The 20710-nt window shown below is 39.7% G+C and overlaps 1 protein-coding gene and 1 long non-coding RNA gene across 3 annotated transcripts; both read right to left on the bottom strand.

Moving 5' to 3' along the window:
* Nucleotides 1-435: 435 nt before the first annotated feature.
* Nucleotides 436-4473, bottom strand: LOC139143465 (uncharacterized). Its single transcript, XR_011554593.1, has 3 exons — nt 3201-4473; nt 2037-2190; nt 436-539 (listed from the first exon to the last, which is right to left on the bottom strand). It is a non-coding gene; the product is annotated as an uncharacterized lncRNA (long non-coding RNA).
* A 2408-nt stretch (nt 4474-6881) lies between these two features.
* LOC139143454 (lactadherin-like) lies at nt 6882-20154 on the bottom strand. 2 transcript variants are annotated; one of them, XM_070713784.1, is made up of 7 exons: nt 19998-20154; nt 17666-17720; nt 15013-15156; nt 13228-13543; nt 11011-11300; nt 8120-8273; nt 6882-7026 (listed from the first exon to the last, which is right to left on the bottom strand). In XM_070713784.1, the coding sequence occupies exons 4-6, from the start codon at nt 13364-13366 to the stop codon at nt 8121-8123; spliced, it is 582 nt and encodes a 193-aa protein (XP_070569885.1). In that variant the 5' UTR covers nt 13367-13543; nt 15013-15156; nt 17666-17720; nt 19998-20154; the 3' UTR covers nt 6882-7026; nt 8120. The 2 variants fall into 2 exon arrangements, with proteins under 2 accessions (XP_070569885.1, XP_070569886.1); XM_070713785.1 differs by having other exon boundaries at nt 19998-20152.
* Nucleotides 20155-20710: the final 556 nt, after the last annotated feature.

Raw genomic sequence — 20710 nt, 5'->3', positions numbered from 1 at the left:
CGGAACGAGTGTCGCCTGTGTCATCCGAGACCCCGCAGGCTTAAAGGTATACAGTCACCTGTAATCTAAATATGCCCATACATGGTCAAAGGGGCGTTCCTTGGTATTCAAAATGCCCATGTGAGGGCGCTGTTTTTAAAAAGGGGCCACCCGCTTAAAATCTGTGATTGGTTAGATTTTCTCTTTCCATGGTAACTGTGGCAAAATTGGAACAGGTGACAGTATACCTTTAAAACACAATAGGTTTTTCTCACCCCAAATCTCTCGGAAAAACTGACGGGGTTGTTCCCATTTTGATTTCATTTCTATATTTCTTGGCTCAGAGGATCAACTTAAGCAAAACAAGAATTTTTAAAATCGTCAATAATTCTGAAACACCGAACAATAACGAAGGTAACCTGTCGTGCGCAGTGCAATTTTAATTTTCTAACGTACCTGTAGTATAACGCACAAAACGCGCCGCCACAGTGCGCTACAGGCAGTAGCAGAGAACCTGTTTAAAAGGGGCAGTCCTCCATCCCTGGTTCTCGCATGAGTATCTGTTGACATGACCAATCACGTTATGTTAGTCCTGTGTTCGCCTTTGAAAGTTCTGTCTAATTTGCTGAGAGGTAAAGCTGATGAAAGACCTGCCAATTCTAAAGAGCAAGCGTAGGTTCAAGGAGTCTAATGGTGTCACATTTTTGCAAGAGTGACGTATTTGGTGAAATGTTACAATTTATTGGGTGATACATGGCCTGTAACCTCCATAAATGTAATAATCTCCACAAATGTAAAATCAACCACAATTGTAATAAAATCAACCACAAATGTAATAAAACAGTCAACCATTAATGTAACAACCCACAACCACAAATGTAATAAACAAATTAACCATAAATGTAATAAAACTCAACCTTAAATGTAATAAACTTGAACTTGCATATGTGATCATTTGTTTATCAATGCCCTGAGTAAATAATAACTTTAAGAAGACTAGTGTAATGTTATTGCATACTTTCCTGAAACTAGGTTTCCTTTCCGAAACACAGAATAGAATACTTTGAGAACGCTATCAGAAAATTGCGAGGTACCGATCAAACCGTTAGATGATGGAAGTGGAACAGCAACACTGATAATTACATAATAAGGAAGCGTCAAAATAACTGTTCAACCAGTGATACCACACAAAGTTTATGACAGATGACTCAGAACAAATAACAGAAAAATATACAACCTTATAACAGAAACTTACGACACAAAACATGTTGACGAGAACATATATCAATATTTCAATCTAGTAAAAACAATACGGACACTACCTTGAACACAGTAAAACAAAATTAGACATCCTAACATCACCATTGAAGGAACAAACTTCAAGTGAGACAATATAGGAATATAGAAAATCTATCGATTATTCCACACAATTTATCCACTGAAGACGAATTTGAGGAGACTGACTAAGAAAGTACGGCAAATTTTCGAAAAAAAAAACTGCGTTAAAGGATCGTAGTGTTATACAGTCTCCTCCACTCTGGAGTAGAGACTGCACTGACGTTTAGATTACAGCTGTGTCTCGCCGTGGCCAATCAGTTCTGTACACAAAACAGGGAAACGTAAAATACACTTTCAAATATACAAAACACACTAAACTCAAACAATTAAGATATGAATAATGTGTGGAATTGTTTTCCTTATTACATCGATAAATATTTAAGAGCAAATACCTCCATTGCAACGACAAAGTAGATTCATTACATTTATGGTTGACAGGTATTACATTTATGGGTGATTTTTTATTACATTTATGATTATCATTTATTACAATTGTGGTTGGTGTTTTTGCTACATTTATGGTTGATTTTTGTTACATTTATGGGTGATATTACATTTATGGGTGCACTTTATTACAATTATGGTTGATGTTACATTTATGGAGATTATTACATTTGTGGAGGTTACAAGGCCGAGCCAAGACAGGCATTTCTCGAAAGCCGGGAAAAAAGAAAATCAAGATGAACATGGCAAGCTTTCGACAAATCATAAACGCTCACCTCCAGATGAGGCCTCCGTCCTGCAGCGCCCTCACATCACTGTCGACAAGATGGCAAAACCAAGGTCGTCTAGCACCATTGCAAAACAAATATGTGTGTTTCCATATACATGCCTTCAGGAAGGGTCGGTCGACAACTTTTCCCCATGTGCGGCCTAAAAAACACATCAAATTTGGCAAAACAGTGGGAGAATTTTATTTTTTGAAATGCTAAAAAAATTAGGGTTGGAGGATTTAAACAGGGAAAGTCGTGTAAACGTATCTTTTCATTTCGCCTATGAAAACGTTGAGACCTACAACTCCAAACACTGATTGACACTCTATTGACTTTGATAAAACTGTGAGGAACAAAAACAGGGCCGGATGTTTAGCATGAACTTATGATGATGATGATGATGATGATGATGATGATGATGATGATGACGATGATGATAGTGATGATGATGATGATGATGATGATGATGATGATGATGATGACGACGACAGTGCTGCCGTTACCGCTGCTGCTGCTGCTGCTGCTGATGATGATGATGATGATGATGATGATGATAATGATAGTGATGATGATAGTGGTGGTGGTGAGGAGGAGGAGGAGGAGGAGTTAGGTTGACAGGATCCGAAGTTAGTTTGCTACATTCCGAAAGTTAGGTGGGTAGATTCTTGGGCTGGTTGCCCCAGGTGATTTCGAAGTTTTCATCTTGATCCTTTGCGACTGAACTTCGGATCTTATCAACCTAGGTTCGAATTCAAACAAGCCTAACTCCGAATCCTCGCAACTTAACTTAAGAATCTGTGAGCTCAGTTTTGGTGTTGACTGCGTCATACTGACCAATACCCTACCCTTTATGATAATCAGTTAATGAAAAGAGAGTAGGGTATTCTGTAATCTTTATTCTTACTGGTCTATCCCATCAAAACATCTTACTGCTAGCTCCATATTCGCCAGGAAGAGCTGCATACTTGAATTAGACGGTAGAGGGTGAAGACTCCGTCTAAAGTACTCCCTTCCTACCTCCATGATTAATGTAGATCGCACATCGAAAAACGAAAGACTTACACTTTTCCTTAAAATTTTCTTAAGCAAACTTGCAACCATTCTCTTTCAAAATCAAGAATAGAAATCGAAGGTCACCGTGCAAATTTTGGTATTAGAGATATAACCTACCTGACTTTACCAATATTTGAAATTCAAAATGGCCGCCATCCCTGTGTTATCTTCGGGGGATAAAATTTCCATTGAGTGCCTGAGTCAGGCGATAGGACAGGCTACCAAAAGATATGTTGAACAGTTCTGGCGTTTGTTTCACCTGTCAACTCAAATTGACCTCGCGATTAGCCTGAATGTGATATAGAACACGTGTTCAAACAAGATAACAGAAAGAACATGGAGGTCGGTTCAGTTCGGTTATACATTACCGAATTGAATCCGATGATCGTTTTCGTCTGAATGCATTGGACTGATTGGAATTCATCATTCAATCGAGCGTCTGACATAGCGGTTGAAACTGGTAACGCAACACTTCTATGTACGATGTGATCAACGTTGACAACAAAACTAAGCTGACACCTTAATGAATTGCATGACCTTTGACCTAAATATGCCCTTCAGTGTCGGAACCTACAGGTATCTTTGTTGAGCGATGTGTGCTGCTGTTTCCGAACTTATCTGATCATAATTTCACGGTGAGTTTATTCCTGACACTACATCTGGTCTGGCCACAGTTTCGAGGAGGGACAGTGCTCTGCCCAAGCATTTCAGAAGCGCCTTACACATGCTGGGTGGATTTGAGCGAAAATAGACCGCTAGCCAAACAAAAGCAGACGATTTATCAAATTGTTGGGTTTTAACGATGGGTACAAAATCGTCAAAATCGGTCCGATTCGGCTCAACGTCCGCCACGGTGTTCAGGGATAGAGATTCCGGCTATACTACGTTGAATCTGAAAGACAAGAGCTTGGATCAGCTACCCGTTCAGGTGTGCCGCCAAATGAAGTTGGAAGTCCTTGACGTGAGTATCAACCAGCTTCAAACGTTGCCGGTTGAGATAGTAAAGCTACAAAAACTCCGGGTCTTGTCACTTTACTCCAATCAGTTTCAAGTGGTTCCAAGGTGCGTGTTCGAACTGCGCAGACTCGACAAACTCATCCTGGCTAAAAACAGAATCTCTGCGATTCCGACCAGCATTCGACAGTTGACAAACTTGAGCTCGCTGTCGCTGAGCGGGAACCGTCTGGAAGATTTTCCGACGGTGTTGTGTTGCGACGAACTGATTGGTCTGAAACGACTTGATTTGAGTCACAACAAGATAAAGTACGTTCCGAATAATATCAACAAACTGATCTACCTTGAAGTGTTTATAATATCGAACAACGAGGTTGAACTACTTTCCGACTCAATATGTAAACTGCCCAGACTGGCCGTATTGCAGTTGCAAAACAACAGACTGACGTCACTTCCGACTAAGATGGCCACAAGACTGACCAATTTGGACGAGGTGAACGTGTATGGAAACAACCTGCCTGACGAGTTGGTAGAAGTCACGTCCAAGGGCGTATTTGCTCTGAGACAATATGAAAATACAAAATGATATAAATTTTCGTGGAATAATATTTTAAGTGACAAGACAACATTAACAACTTTTTTCTGTTTTTGAGGAGCAGAGATCGACAATGAAGAAAATGAAATGTTGAAGTCGCAAGATGGCGCACTTCGTACAAATTACTTCTCCTTCCACCATCCAAATAACCAGAATTCATGCAATCCAACATATGAAAATTAACTTTATGATTGGAAAGCAGACAGGATAGATTGACAGGGACCCAAAAATAACGATATGGGCAATGAGCGTGGTCGCCTCCCAAGAGGTCTATAACAAGAAACACTGGGGGGGCCGTAACACGCAGGATTGATAGCCATGTTTACGAACGAACCCTGACAATTACAGTCCGTTTGGTGATACTCGGAATTCGAATGGTCGCTCTTTCGACCAAATAGCGCAAGTGATAAAAAATTACTTGCCCATGGAGTCCATCCGTTCGAAGCCATTCTATTCGTTAATCTGTACATTCCGTATTTTATAGCAAGATTTAAACTTTAAAACTGGGATATTGGTATTGCGATAAATTATAGAGGAGATCCACATCGTTTCTTCGTTGTTTTCATACCAATCGAGTCTTTTTGAAAACTGCATTTGTGTTCGAAATTTTAAACAAGAATCGGATATACGGTCGTTTAGACTATTCTTACCAAACTAAAAAACATTTGTCACCCATCCTGTACCGCCGGTAATTATCACCTATACTATGTTACAATCGTGTGTAATCAGCCATTATACATGAAATGCGCCTGCATTGTTTTCAAATCATATATATAGCTGGGACTGAAAATAAAAATTCAACGTACACAGTCATGCCTTAAATTCATTTACAAATCAGTAACAACAGTAATTTCGACCAAATAAGGTTGAACGCGCCTCGGGGACAGATACTCGGACTCTCAAATTTCTACAATTTTTTTCTGCTCTACCACTTGTTGGGGCTCATTTTAAAGCTCTTGGAGAAAAAAAAACCTGTCACCGTCTTAGTTTTTTCGAAAATCTGAAATTTAATTTTTCCCCGTTGAGTTAACACAAAGATGGCGGCCATTTTGAATTTCAAATATCACAAAATAATTGGCAGTTTGTTTCGCTAGTTCCAAACTTTGCACGGTGACCCCGATTTGAAAGTTTCATTTAGGAAATTTTGAGCAAAATCTTTCACTCTCGAGGCACATACTACCTTAACTTCAAAGGCAGAGAGACAGGGGTGAATGCTTTTTTAAATCACATGCACCCAGCGATATATTTTACTGTCTGCCAACAGCATCTCTGCATATACATGTACACGGATATGGCAAAGGTCAAAAGGTTCTATGTGTACATTGTAGCTAGCTTGGTACTTAGAAATGTTACACCGGTATCAGTCAGAACTCTTTGAAGACAAGAATATTTTACATGACCATTAAAATGGTATTTAGATTGAAAAATGAAAATGCTCAGAATAAATGCACAAGATGCTGTCTGTCTACTATTTTATTACTCTGTATTTGGCCTTCAAATTTAATTTGATACACCTGACTACATCAATTTCATTGACTTCAAGTACATGTATCAATGCTCGCTGTAAAACTCTGCTTACAACAGGGAGAGCGACTCCGTTGATGTCAACTTGGGAAACCAAAGTTTTATTAAGACATTACTAAACCACACGTCCCTAAAAGATCAATGGACATACAGTGACCTAAGACCAACGATCTTTAAGCCAGTGTCATCTTATAATGTCATTGTCATGAAATATTGGACTGTTCAATTGCATCCAATTGCTCCACTAACATGAGAAGGTATACGATGCATAAAACATACATTTTTGCCTTTTGTGAGGTTTTTTTTTTGCAAGAACGTTTCGCCTTCTCCATTCACAAAGCCCCCCGGGCAGCAGGTGACAGCGGGACTAATCTTTTCACCGCCATGATTTGGGAAATCTGTTATCGATGGAGATTGTTGACCTGTTTACAGGGGATTGGGAGAGCACAGATTAATCAGGGGGGGGGGGTAGGTCTTAAACGTTAGGATAATCAACATTTGATAGGTGGGAATGAGGATATGGAGCTTCCAGGAGCTATATGTGAAGCGCTGAACTTCTCCTTCCTCCATTTTCTCAACTCCCTGTGCTGTTTACTGACTTATATCCTTTCTTACCCGTAGCTTTTACTTGTAATAGCAAGTCCTTTTATCAGGTATATGAACAGAGTACTCTTCAATTCCAAGTATTTCTTAACATGAGAAATTAAACAAAAAAATGCCACATGGGTATTTATTCATGTTTCTGACTTTTATTTATCACTACTTTTCTATAATTCATCAATATCAATTACATTTTGAAATCGTGTATCTTGATACATCGGAACACGTCGTAGCGTAACCAGTGGTGTTAGCTTGAGGTAGGACAGCAGGCTGCAAGGCAAGCAAAAGTAGAACGACCATTAAAACAACAACCATCACACTTCTGGAAACGCTTGTCAGTTCAAGGTGATTTTTTCTAACTCGAAAGGTCCAGCAAACTTCCTCCCAAGTAGACATTGCGTTGCGTCCAGCATTTGGTTGAAAGGCAGTAGAAATTTTAGAGGGAATACTTTCGAAGAAGACGACGCTGTGACTCCCTCCCCCCCCCCCCCCCCGCCGCTTGAAAAAATTCTTAAATCCTACTTAATGTTGGCTATTTTGATCGATGGCACCAGAGGTTAAAATGTTACAATTCCATTTTGATAAATAAATAACCTTACTCCTGAGCTGAAAAAATAAGCTCCTCTTTAAATATTTCCGTCAATACTGATCGATATTTTTAATAAACAATATGTTTGACGGCTACATACAGATGAATTAGCTCAGTTGTAAGTAATTCATGGTCATTATTCATTTATTTGTCTGTTTGTTTATTTGTTTGTTTGTTTGTTTGTTTGTTTGTTTATTCCCACTTTATAGAGTAACCGAATTACTGGTAAAGTAATTTGCATCGTGGATCACTAATACATCAAAAAAAGAAAAGAAAAGAATAACATAAAAATAAAGAAAATCACAAGGGCACGTTGCTTTTGACCTATTCTTTCGATTTACATTTGAATATAACCAGGATGGATAATTGTCTTATTTCAGTAATGAATTCCAAACTTTAATGGCACGGAAATCAAAACTACGTTGCCCAACATTTAATAAATACATAACAATCCTGACGAGAAGGGGAGTATGTACAGCATTCATCAAAATTGCCTAATCGTGGAATGAATAAATGGTGGTCAATAACCATTCATACATTTGAAATTTAAGATTGCCATGAAATAAAAAATAAATAAGTAATAAAGCCGACATCGGAAGAACAAGCAGTGTGTAAAAGAAGGCACGCGGACTGGTTCACCGGATTTTGATTTTGAAGCTCGTAGAATGATAGCATTCCACAACTTGGATATCACTTTCAAGAGGTCATTCATTGTAATGGAGCCCTTACGTGAACTTATGCACGTATGGTGTATATTTTGTTTGTCTGACATACCTCATTCCACGTCGATAACTGGGCAGCCATACACCTCAACCCTCAGATATGGATAACTGGAATAGCCCGTCACATAAAATCGTATTGCACTCATTCGAGTACGGACTTTCAGTTCGTTTCTTGTGATTTTGCTTCCTTGGGACATCGAGAACGTCTGTCGTAAGAATGCAAAGAAGACATTCAAAAATGGTCAAAAAACACTCAGTCATGCTTGTGAATCAGCTCAGAAACATCGTGTGATGAAGCATGCTTATGTTTGATTTCTGAAATTGAATAGCATAATTAGCATAATAGTTGACCTTTGTTAGAAGTATAGCATATGAAACAAATGAATAAACAAAAGCCATTTCACACGAAATGGCCCGAATCTCCTTCTGTATAACGTAGACCAGCAGAAAAGAAATTCATATTATCCCTGTTAAGCGTCGACAGCTGGCACTATTTTCAGTTTTGAGGTGTGGAACGTCCGTCAACTGTTCCGATTATGTTCCCTCGCTTATCCATTGCAAAACAATACACAGAGGACACACTAAAAGCGTGTAACTTCCGTACACAACATTAAAGCAACACATAAATTGCTTATAATATACTTTGCTTGAGACACTGAGACATGAAACTATGGACAGGTGTAGTTTAATCAGCGACATCTGAATTTGATAAGTGAAATGTTAAACATAAAATTCGACGTTTGTTCCATTTTCCCTAAACGCGGAAAGCCAACTACACTTTCTGTCGTCTGGTAGCTACAGAGGTTACGAAATCTGCTGTCGGACTGAGCTGCTAGTGTCCAGACGTCCCCAGTCAAGTTGGCCGGTAGAGCCTATGCACTGCGGGTGATGAAATGCGGCGAAGGCGTTTGTTGAATCTTCTGCTTAGCAGAAGAAACTGGCGTGACGGAAAGGGATGCTTTTAAAGAGGAGGAGATAACACAACCGGCTCCGACTGAGACGACCGCTCAGCTACTTAGCCCAGAGTTCGCGATATGTCGAATTTTGGAAGTCGACAAACAACACTTATGTCGAGGAACAACGCAAGAAAACACCTTAAAAGGTATACTGTCACCTGTTCGAATTTTGCCACAGTTACCATGGAAAGAGAAAATCTAACCAACCACAGATTTTAAGCGGGTGGCCGCTTTTTAAAAACAGCGCCCCCACTAGGGCATTTTGAACACCAAGGAACGCCTTTTGACCATTTATGGGCATATTTAGATCACAGGTGACTGTATACCTTTAAGAGTTACGAGTTGTGCTGTCATTCAGTTTCAAAAATGGACCGCAATGCGACCTACCGAGACTAGACCTATCTACGAAATTTCGGCAGACGAACTTTGCGGATACCTCGCTGCGATTACCAATGTCGGAATTCGTAGGCTCAAGACGAAACGTTCCCAGTTTAAATCGCAAAGAAAGGGGAATACGCCAAACGCTGCCGCAGAACTCACCGACAGGAAGAATATAATAATGATGTATGAAAGAGGTGCCACAGTTACACACAGCCCAAAAGCATTGGTTTTTCTTGTTTGGCTGAATAATAAACTTGAAGATGCACTTCGGTTTGCAGGGATATCTGCGATGGAAAGTCGGCAGGTCACCAGGTGTTGTGGGGTGATGTCGTCTTGATAAAGACCGTCGACAACATCGATTACTTGGAATTTAATGTAAGGGAAAATAAAACAAGATCGTCCGGAAAAGCAAATGAACAACTGCGGGCGTATCCACCGAATGCCGTCGTTGTTCCCGATGACTCATCTCGATGCCCCGTATTTTCATATCACAGCAATGTACACTCCATCGACCTCCATCCCACCTCAGTACTGTAGATTTATATCTCGCGAAAAATTACCGGTATATTCATGGCGGAAATACAACGATCTGATTGGTCCGAGACGTGAAAATAACCATGTTATTTTCCCGATATAATACGGTTGGCTCTCGACAAAAGAAAAAACCCCTTTTGACGTTCCAAGCCGGAATTTCCCATAAATACCACACGCGCAACATGCTGATTCTGTTGCGATTCGCCAGAATACGTCACTTGACGAGAAAATAGATACGTCTAGTCCCACTAAATCGAAATACTGACGTCAGAGGGTATTTTTGAAAGACTTTCCCTATGAAAATAGTCTTAGGAAAAATGCCCTGTCACGTGACCATACACGACTAGAAATGAGTGACAACTTGCCCATGGTGTATTGATATTATTCCAGAAGTAGTTCAAACATTTAAAAGCGGAATCGTTCGGGAAAACTTGTTTTGCCAAGACTAACGAATTCTTGACTTGTGCATGTGATCAGTATAACGTTATTCCCTCATATTATTCTTCGTTCAGACACTCCTTGTCTGTGGTTTAGCTCGAAAAATACTCGTGAAGTAATGACCGTGTCACCATCGGGAGTTGAAGATGAGTAGTGACACGTTCCGCCATTACGTCATTCGTATTTTCCTATGCTGAACGAAGAAAAATATAAGGGAATACAATCTCTAGCTGATGTAAAGAAGACACCCGACTTTAATCAGAGAATCACGTGTATACATAGGGTAAGGGATAAAAGTTGATTATTTGTTTGCCTTGTTACGTTCGCAAAAAGATATCGAATGACTTGGGAAAAAAGGGTAAAAAGTTGAGAATTATGGGAGAAGTATGTATGAGTTGCCTATTTTTAAAAAGTCGTGAATGTAATGTCCTCCAGATGAAAAACAACATATTCAATTTTAAATGTAAAGAACAAAATGTCTGTGCGACAAAGTGAACAGCGATGATAAAGGATATGATGTGTAAAGGTAGACAATATAATGTTTCTGATAAATGTGTGTGTGTGTGTGATCAATGAATTTGGAAGCGAACTACACATAATAAGGAACATGTTGATGTCAACGATACATGCATACCTTGTATGAACTGCTCGATTCAGTGTAGTACGTGAACGTATTACCATCGATACTAGACAATAGACGGAAGGCAGTCACGCCATACGAGCTGCTGTATCCTTGGGTTTCAACCGCGTAAACTTCATACAGCTTGTTGAAGGACACTTGAAGCCAAGAGCCCCGCCAATAATAACTTCCGTAGTTTAGACGACCATACCATGGATGATTTGAACTGTAGGTACCGTAAGACGTGAACTGTGTATCTTTGATGATATCCCTGTCGGCCACACCGACTGCATTCGCAGAACAATCTGTATGCAGTACATCGGAAATTAAGCTTTATATGTTGAAGATGATACGATACATGTATCTCCAGAACACTGTTTACTCATGCTGCTTTTGCAAAAGAAAATTTCGCGTGACTGGAAACTGAGAAAAGTGAAATTCGATCTTTGGTAAACAATATCTTTTTTAAGCAAGCAACCTGAAAATATATGTCAAAGTTTGGAACACAAATGAACGTTACCTATCTTCATTCGATCCATTCTGCCTGAAGATTTAAAACTAATTCAATGACAGTGTTGTGTAAGTAAGCAAACACATGTGATTGGTTTAGAGATATGTCTGAATATCAGAACATGACCGCACTTTCATCACCGGCCTGGACGCCACTTCTGATAGTTTTGGTACTTTAATATGGTGCACAATCGCGCACATGGGAAGAGCACAAACTGTTTAGAGACGCAACGTTAGATCTCATTATAGTGAAAAAGTGCGTGACTAGAGCGAGAAACTGACGCTTTCTCGCAATCGGTGAGAATCTGTTCTTATTCTCACCGCTGTCGGTGAGAACATTTTAATCTCCACTGGAGATTGGTGAGAAATGCACTCCTTGGCGAGAATCAAGTGTGAGAACAAATTCTCACCTGTGAGAATGGAAATTCTCACTAAGTACAGCGAGAATTGAAATTCACTGGCGAGAATCATCAAGACTCGCCGTTCATTGGCGAGAATCATAAAGACTCCGAAAGGCGAGTCTTGACGATTCTCGCCAGTGAATTTCAATTCTCGCTGTACTTTGTGAGAATTTCCATTCTCACCGGTGAGAATTTGTTCTCACACTTGATTCTCGCCAAGGAATGCATTTCTCACCAATCTCCAGTGGAGATTAAAATTGTCTCACCGACAGCGGTGAGAATAAGAACAGATTCTCACCGACTGCGAGAAAGCGTCAGTTTCTCGCTCTAGTCACGCACTTTTTCCCTATAGTGTCTAGGGAGGGGTGGTAAGGATGCTGAATTTAGATTTATTTGGCGTTTCAAACTTTGAAAAATGTTTTCCCCGATATTGCACAGCATTCATATTAATTTTCTTAATCTACATTTGTTATTTGCCGACTGTCATGTAAATATTTTATTGCAAAATTAAGTACATCTGCAAAAGAAATTTTAGCAATATTTGCCCTGAAAATTTCGTGGTTTTTTTTTTGTTTTTGACCACCCATCCTAATGTTCGAAGTTCAAAACAGTCGTTCAGGTTGATAGGGTTGGAAATCAGACGCAATGAGTTTGTTTGCCATTTTATCTATCCATTGCCCCGATCAGAGATATGAGGGCGCTGTTTGAATGTCATTAGACGCGTACGTCTGTGCAGATTGAACACTGAGTAACCGTTTACCATTTCTTGGCGTATTTTCGCTCAAAATATTCACATGCTTTGTTCCCGGCCTTTTCGGTTGCAATTACGATCCTGAATGTCGTCCGATAGTTCTAAACATACTGACTTTTAGAGACGGTATTGATGACCGCGTGCAAAACCGTTATTTCCCGTACCAGCGTTCGTGTTAAACACACTGGCCCTCGTCAATCACCTCACACAACGATATTTTGGATTTGATAAAATTTAATTCGAATTCAAGTAATCTCTTACCCGACGTTTATAACAGAGGCCCTCAACCGCCGATGTTGGGAGTAAATCGAGAAACAGGCTTAGAATCTTTACCAATTTAAATGTGCCATCAAATTTTGCGAATACAAAAGCTTTGTTTATCGTATTACATCGATGTAAACCAAATCATGTCGATGAATAATTCCATTACTATTACAATTTTTCGATATAAAATCGTTTTCAAAAACCAGAAGTATCAGTACACATTTCACCAATGCAAATATCTATTGATTGGCATCCTGACCACCCCCCCCCCTAGAATCTAATGGTCCATCCCTGATTATAACTCACCGAGTTCACAGCGATCGCCCCCGAAGGGCACAGCGCATTTGCAAACTTGGTTGTAAGCCCCATCGTCCTCCAGCGTGCAGTTGCCACCGTTGAGACAGTCGTCGTCATCAGAGCACAGAGTCAATCCACGAATATCCATAGTGAACACAGCATCAGCACACCTCCCATGCTAGTTGGATGCGCGGATACCAAAACTGAACGAGGCATCGATGTAGGGAGCTACCCCAGAAATTTTTCCAGTCTTTGCATCCAGCGTGACACCCGCTGGGAAACTCCCAGATATTTTCTTGTAGGTCACTTCCCCACCTTCCGAGTCCTTTCAAGACAAGATTGACCAAACTTGTGTTAAACACCAACCTTAACGTATCATAGGGAGTCAATTGTCGAGGAAAAGAATGTTCATACCGCGACACAAAAGTATTCATGCTCAGACGCTGAGTACGAAAGTGCCTTTCGTATGTTGAACTTTCCGACTAAATTTTGACCGTAACACCAGATCTAAAATAAAGTCGCTTTAATTCAGTTATTGTTTGGATATATTTCATAAATTAATTCTCAATTTGTGTCCTTCGACTCCCCCATGAATTCAGCGCACATTTTCTGAGATCTAATGCTTTCATAAAGGGAGGTCTTCGATTTGTTATTGTTTTACTCATTTCTGTTGCCAGGTGTCAGACTGTGACATATCGTAGGTGACAGAAAGGTTATCAAAAACAGTGCCGATTTAGCTCTTGCTGTGCAGCAGAAGGCCAAAGCAGAAGATGTGAATGTGTTCTGATAAAAATTGAAGTTATAATAGATTTTGTATTTCTCTTTCAATGCAAATATTCGTTAAATCTTTGATTATCATTCAAGATCTTCGACATTTTGTACCGCTTACATTGCAGCTAACGTCAACTGATGTAACCCGCTACATCTTAAATCGAGTTTCACCAAACAGAAGGCGTATAAAGCCACTTTCTGTTTGCGTTCTCGCCGAGGAAAGGATCTCAGTATCTATAAACCGAATCAGGAATACTTGACATGCGTACTCGAGTTATTCAAAATGGACGACAAGTTAAGCCCAATTGGCTGTATTGTTTTGTATTTATTTCGATACGATGGCCTGCAATCAAATGCAACTCATGCTAACCGATGCGTGGCCATATGACGTTTTCAAAACATTGGCGATTCATGAACAGCTTTTGAAGATTTTAAGAACTGAACAATTTCCTATTTCAACTCAAATATGGCCACCCACGTATACGTAAGCGCGTAAATCATCAAGGAATGGTGACATTTTAAATGACAATATGGCTTAATAGCAGGAATCTAAAACATTGCTCTGAAGATTGGGTGGTATATTTTTGTACGTAAAATGCGCAAAAACACTACTAACGGGACTTCAATAGAGAGCAACTGGCCAGCACCGATAAACCTTGATTTATCAATCGCTGACTCGATTCCATATATATGGACTATTACAATAAATGGTTTTTAAAAATATTAAACTTAGATGTAATTGACCTGCATGAAGTGAGAGAGACCATTTCCGGAGAGGAGGTCTAAATGTAAAAGTCAGCCGGATAGAGTTTAGAGAAAACAATCGACACTTCGCACATATCTATCCTGGTAAATGGCAAATCTAAGAATACAATGCTTTTCATATAAATTAAAATGCTACAAATATACACTTTTTGTGAATATTTTATGATCATATTATGATCACCCCTCATGAAACCTAATGGTTTGCCCCAGTGAGATCAGGGCTTTATACTTATCAATCTCGCTATTGTCATTGATTACCTTGGCTTCCACGTAAACTGATATTGGAGATCCTGCCGTGTAGCTTCCTAAGTTCCCATGATCCTTTCCTTCTGCCCAAGTTGGCGGGTCACTAAACTTCATATTCTCAACGACCCGCAACCGAGCCTCTATTTCAGTTAAGTTCTAAAACGAGAAAAAATAACATTACTTTTTTAAATCGTTCAAACAATGATGTATGCTTTTGTTTGTTTTTTGAATAATTTTGTTTGTTTCAAGGAATTATTTTTTTAATGATTTTAAATTCGAGGACGCCAATCCTACACAACAATTGCACAGGTGAGCGACACACTTGTACAAAAACAGTATTAATTCATTCATATATTCATTCATAACTCATGCAGATATTCATTCATTACTTTTCAATATATACAATCAGTAAACGGAACATGTTTTCGACTAAATCGTTCTTCAAAAACTTCAAACAACACTCTAAATTATGGTTACCTTTCAATTGTTTTAAGATATCATGCTATCTTACCTTAGACAACCGTAGAGTTAGCGTGAGGACATTATAGATACGAAGCAAATATTAAGTTTCCCTAGAATTTGTATGCATATACATACAAGACATGGTTTCCAAAGTAAGAGAAATGATGCACGTAAGCTAATCGCTTACGGTTACAGCTCCATAAGCTGTGTCTTTTGGTTATTTTTTCAAGACTTTTTTTTGTGGTTTCCCAACACTTTCTGCATTGAATCCCTAAACTGTAATTTAATGCCAAGTATTTAGCATATCAACACAACCTATATGAGTATAATCTCCATTGTTATTGTTGAAAATTGTATTCAAGTCCGGCCTAGAATTAATTTGTAAACAATAAACAATGATCACTACACACTTACAAGCTGTGTTGATAAAAAGAATACTCGAAATTTTAGCAAGACAAACGGATTAGGGTCAGACAGGGTAGTTGATATACAGAAGCAGAATACTGAAAAACTTGCCACAAGTTACCGCTTATATCCCTTTAATCCAAATTTCACCGCAATTGGCCAAACCCGGAATTCGAATCGATCATGGTACAAACAAAGCCATGTGCGCAAACGCGCATTTACTTAGTATATAGACGTACGTGTATTTCCATACGCGTTAGTACACATGTGGGTTTGTTTGTACCGGCATCACGTGATTATTTGGGCGTAATGAGTCTCTAGATCGCATCGCGTCCTTTTTATTCCGGAGTAGAACCATTAACCAGTTTGTGTTTTACCTGGTACTGTACCTCTTTGTTATTTGAAGTAAGTACCGATGGACTGGAACTATTCAATATGGTCTGTCTGCATTGGTTCAGAAATCAACTTGTGAGCCATATATAGCAAACTTGAATTACTTTACCGGTAGTACCACTTTACACGGAGTCTAAACATGGCGGCGTGGATATGTCATAAACGCAGGTACATTCGCATTTGCCATGCTTTACAGTTTTGAACACTGTATGTATGACTTGAATGTTAAGAAGCAAACCATAAAATTGATTTACAAACAAGCGTCTCGAAAAGCACTTGGCCCAACGTTTTCCAAACCTTTGGTTTGAAATTGAGAAGATTCTACCCGGGAGATTCGAGCACCTACAATATTTTTCAGGGCCAACTTGAATTACGAGATGTGTTAGAAACCTGAACTCTGAATCAGAAAGAGAGAGATGCAAGGCTATAGCTAGACTTGGTTCAAGTCGGTGAATTTTAAAAAATAAAATCATTATAGTTTCTCTTGTGTCTCTCCTATTTCGTACATACCTATTCGGAATTTGGTAGCCAAGGCCAGGTTTTCTCAGCGATTGAATGCGTTACTTTTGAGTCTGCGCAGTATAGTGAGTTAGTTTCTGCCGGATTCACGGGTGAAACTCCCCTGTATAGCGTTCATCCCGCTCATCGCGTCCACTCCACTCACGCGCGCGTTTCACATGAAAGCAAAATACAAATCATTGCGTTCACTCCATTCAAACATTCACAAATCACAGACTTGAACCAAGTCTAGGCTATAGCTTGCCACGTCGTCTGAGATAGTTACCCAGATGACACGCAAGGCTGAAAATGCTTGTCCGATACCAAACAAACAAATCAACATGATCCTGAGAGGTCCATGGTTGCTAAACAAGGACATCGGCGGAGGGTTGCGAAACCATGACGGGTTTCCTGAGTAACATTTGGTTCGTTGTTCTTCAGGTAAGACGATGACACCGATACGTATAGATACTAAAACTGACCGTTAAAAATCGTAATTGTGACAAAATTATGAGGTATAATTCGCCTCGGGGACAGATATTGGGACTCTCAAAGTTCTACAATACACATTGAGTCTACCACTTTTGGAAGATCCTTTTAAAACCCATGGAGTTACTGAAGTTTATACCAGCTTATTTCTGTAAAATTACACTATTTGATTTTCCTCAATGGCGCTAACTCAGGGAGGGCGACAGTTTTGAATTTCAAATGTCCAGAAGGGTAATTTGTTTACGACGATGCATAAAATATTGACTCCGATATCCTGTCCATATATGGATCTTGGATTCATCATCATCGGATAGCGAGTCAGCTGCCCTGGCTCTACCTGGGTCTCTAACTCGCTGCCGTCAGATCATGAGTCCGCCGCAATGCCTCCTCAGTAGGAAGAAGCAAGAGACAAACTTACCGCGTCTTGGAAACTCAACGTGCACTCTTGGTTCACACCAACGCTGCAATCTCCCCTGCAAAGGAAACAGTGTACAGGTCGTAAATAGATAGCGAAGTAAGTTGTCTGTGTTCCATTGAACTGTTTCTTCTACGTGCATGGCAGTACCCCTCTTTTCGCTACTGCTTTCAAAAAGAGAGCATTTTTTAAATCCCCTCCCAGAAATCAAATGGTCCACCCCTAAGGAGCCTAGACAGGAACTACTACACGATTGCCAGACAATCAGGAGGGTGGTTGAATGCAAATTTGAAGTGTAAAATAATTGGTAATATCTCAACCGGGGTTTGAAATCTTTTTACGGAGGTCAAATAAGTAAAAACGATAACTGAGCATAAATTTCAAGTTTGTAACCTCCGATGACAATGGAGTATTGCCGTGCGTTCAATGTTCGGACAGAGAAGATGGAAGAAGTAAAAGGACAATAATAGGCTGAAGAAAAAATAGGCTTACATGTATAATCATTACGTCACTGGTATTTTCTTTCGCTGAACGAAGAAAAATATTAGGGAATAATATACTTGTCGCATGCACAAGCCAAGAATTCGTTATTTTTGCAAAGTACAAGAAGTTTTCCATATCGATTCCGCGTTTAAACTTTTAAACTACTTTAGGAATAATATAAGGACGCCGTGGGCAAGTTGTCAATCATTTCCAGTCGTCCGACGCGTGAGTGAGAAACACGTCGTTCACGTTCGTGTATGGAGCGAATGCCAGACGACCTCTCGGTCTACACGTACCTTCCGCAAAGTTATACACTATATCAAAGATAGCATAGGCCTAGAAATTTAACTCAGACAAAGTTACGCCGTTTTTCGAGAACAAATCTCAACGGCTCGAACACTGTGTAACGTCGCGCCTGACACTGGTTACAATGCTTATGGGAACCCACGGTAACGCGACCAGCTTCGAGTTCTTTGTTTCCTTTAATTATTCACGCAATTCCTTCGGAATGTACAAGCGTTACACTCTGCAATCAGCAGCCTAAACGTTTCAGTCGAACACAGCCACCCGATGAGTGTAGGCGGCTCTGCTGTCTATACGAAACAAATTTGTAGAGGAATCTTAATTTACATTATCCTGTTCAACTCAGTTGTGTATTTAGCTCTACTCTAGTATTGAGGCTGATCTTGAACTAAACAAGAGTATATATATATATATATATATATATATATATATATATATATATATATATATATATATATATATATATAATTTCAACCATTGTACATTGCTCGCTATTAAGTTAGGCGCTTAATCTACCCTGAAGTTCAATCAACAACGGCATTTCCTTCCCTCTACCAATTTTCCCGTACCCACTGCCAGAAATTTTCCCCCCGCCGACTGTTAAAATAACTTTTTCTCCCCGCCTGCCGATTAGCTTATTAATTTGTCCACCGCAGAAGATCTACACTCGAACACCTTTTGGCGCGATCAGCTTCGTTGGCCGCACCTGTTCACCGTAGAGAAAGTGCTTCCCTGTAATTTCGTTTTGTTAGTTTTTGCGGAATTTGTGCTGTCCGGCGATCACCGTCATCTTTTTATCCGTCACAATTGTGCGAAAATATTATCATCATTCTGAACAGAAGTGTGAACAAGGTCCCTCTGTGACAAAGGGACCGTGGTTCAAACCATAGAGACTACTAGACGACGACACTGAAAAACAGACTTGCGAACGGCCATCGATACACCAGAACTAGGTAAGAGCATAGTCGTTACCTCAGCAACGGATTCGGAAAACAGCAGAGTCCGCTTTATGAAGTACCCCTGAACAATCAATGTCCTTTCGTATTCACCTATTCCTTTTCTTTTCTTTTATATTAATTTGTTTCGTAGCACTTTTGCAGGATTTTTCAAATTCAACTGCGAGGTTTTGAACGGACCACCGGTACTAGTATAGTCGTACTTCGCTGAAATTTATCAAAGAAACTAAATGATCTAAGGTGCCACCTGCTTGCGATTTGCTTTGGGTCAAGTGAGTGTATCGGCGTATTGTTGAAGTTGATGGGTCATTTATAGTCTTTTACCATGGTAAGTTATACTTTTTGGCTGGGACGACCATTTTCGTGCTCTCATTGCTTTGAACATACCGTGTCATACATCGGCGCAAAGTAAATCAACAAAACCCGGCCAGACCCTGCCGAGAAACATCCGATTCCGTCAACAAAAACAAAAACTACTGGTTCATGACATGCGGAAAAAATATTGGAAAACACCAATGAGGGTCCACGCCAAGTTGGCTTGGGCCCCGCAGACATCAAACTTGTCGATGTGAGAAATATGACAGTGAACTTACCATGCTGCCCTGACGATTGAAGCGGCAACAAACAGCCACAGTATCATCTTCATTTTCAGATCCAAGTCTTCAGTAGGTTGTGAACCAGCTTCACCTCTGAGTCCGATTCAGCCTCTCTTGTATGAACTGGCGTTCTGGTGACGGTGTTGGTACGGCAGCCGACTTTTATACTATTCGACAACTCATGAAGAGCCCATTCTTTGAACAATAGGAGGTTCGGGGTAGAGGTTGGAGTTCAACACGTTTAGCCTTCATGTTAGTCGGGGGAGGATTTGGGATTTAAAAATGGCATCCATATCTCTACATCATTGATAGAAGTGAATCTTAATCAGCGTTATCGGATGTATAGATATGATAAATTTACCAAATTTGGTAATTCGAATCAACGCCATGCGCAGTTTATCAAAATGGATATAGCATTGCTAATTAAAACAAACATAACTTCCAAATTCGACGAACCGACACAGTGTTATTGAGAAAAATACTTTGAAGCAATAATAAGCGCATCGCCATCTGTTGAACTCCCTCGGATGCGGATTATCTTATATCCGTCTGCAGTCTTGTTTGCCTTGGAACCGTTCAGAACCGCACCATTTGTTTGTAGACTTAAAGTTTCCCATTAGCTGTAAAATTTGATGTCATTTCAACATTTCGCTTTTGTTTTTGAAATACAGTTTCTGATTTCAATCTCAAAATCATGTCAAAATATTCAA

This window comes from Ptychodera flava, chromosome 11, assembly GCF_041260155.1.
Source record: "Ptychodera flava strain L36383 chromosome 11, AS_Pfla_20210202, whole genome shotgun sequence".
NCBI classification, from domain to species: Eukaryota; Metazoa; Hemichordata; class Enteropneusta; family Ptychoderidae; genus Ptychodera; species Ptychodera flava.
The sequence above is the reverse complement of the archived record's forward strand: the minus strand, read 5'-3'. Positions and strand labels throughout refer to the sequence as shown.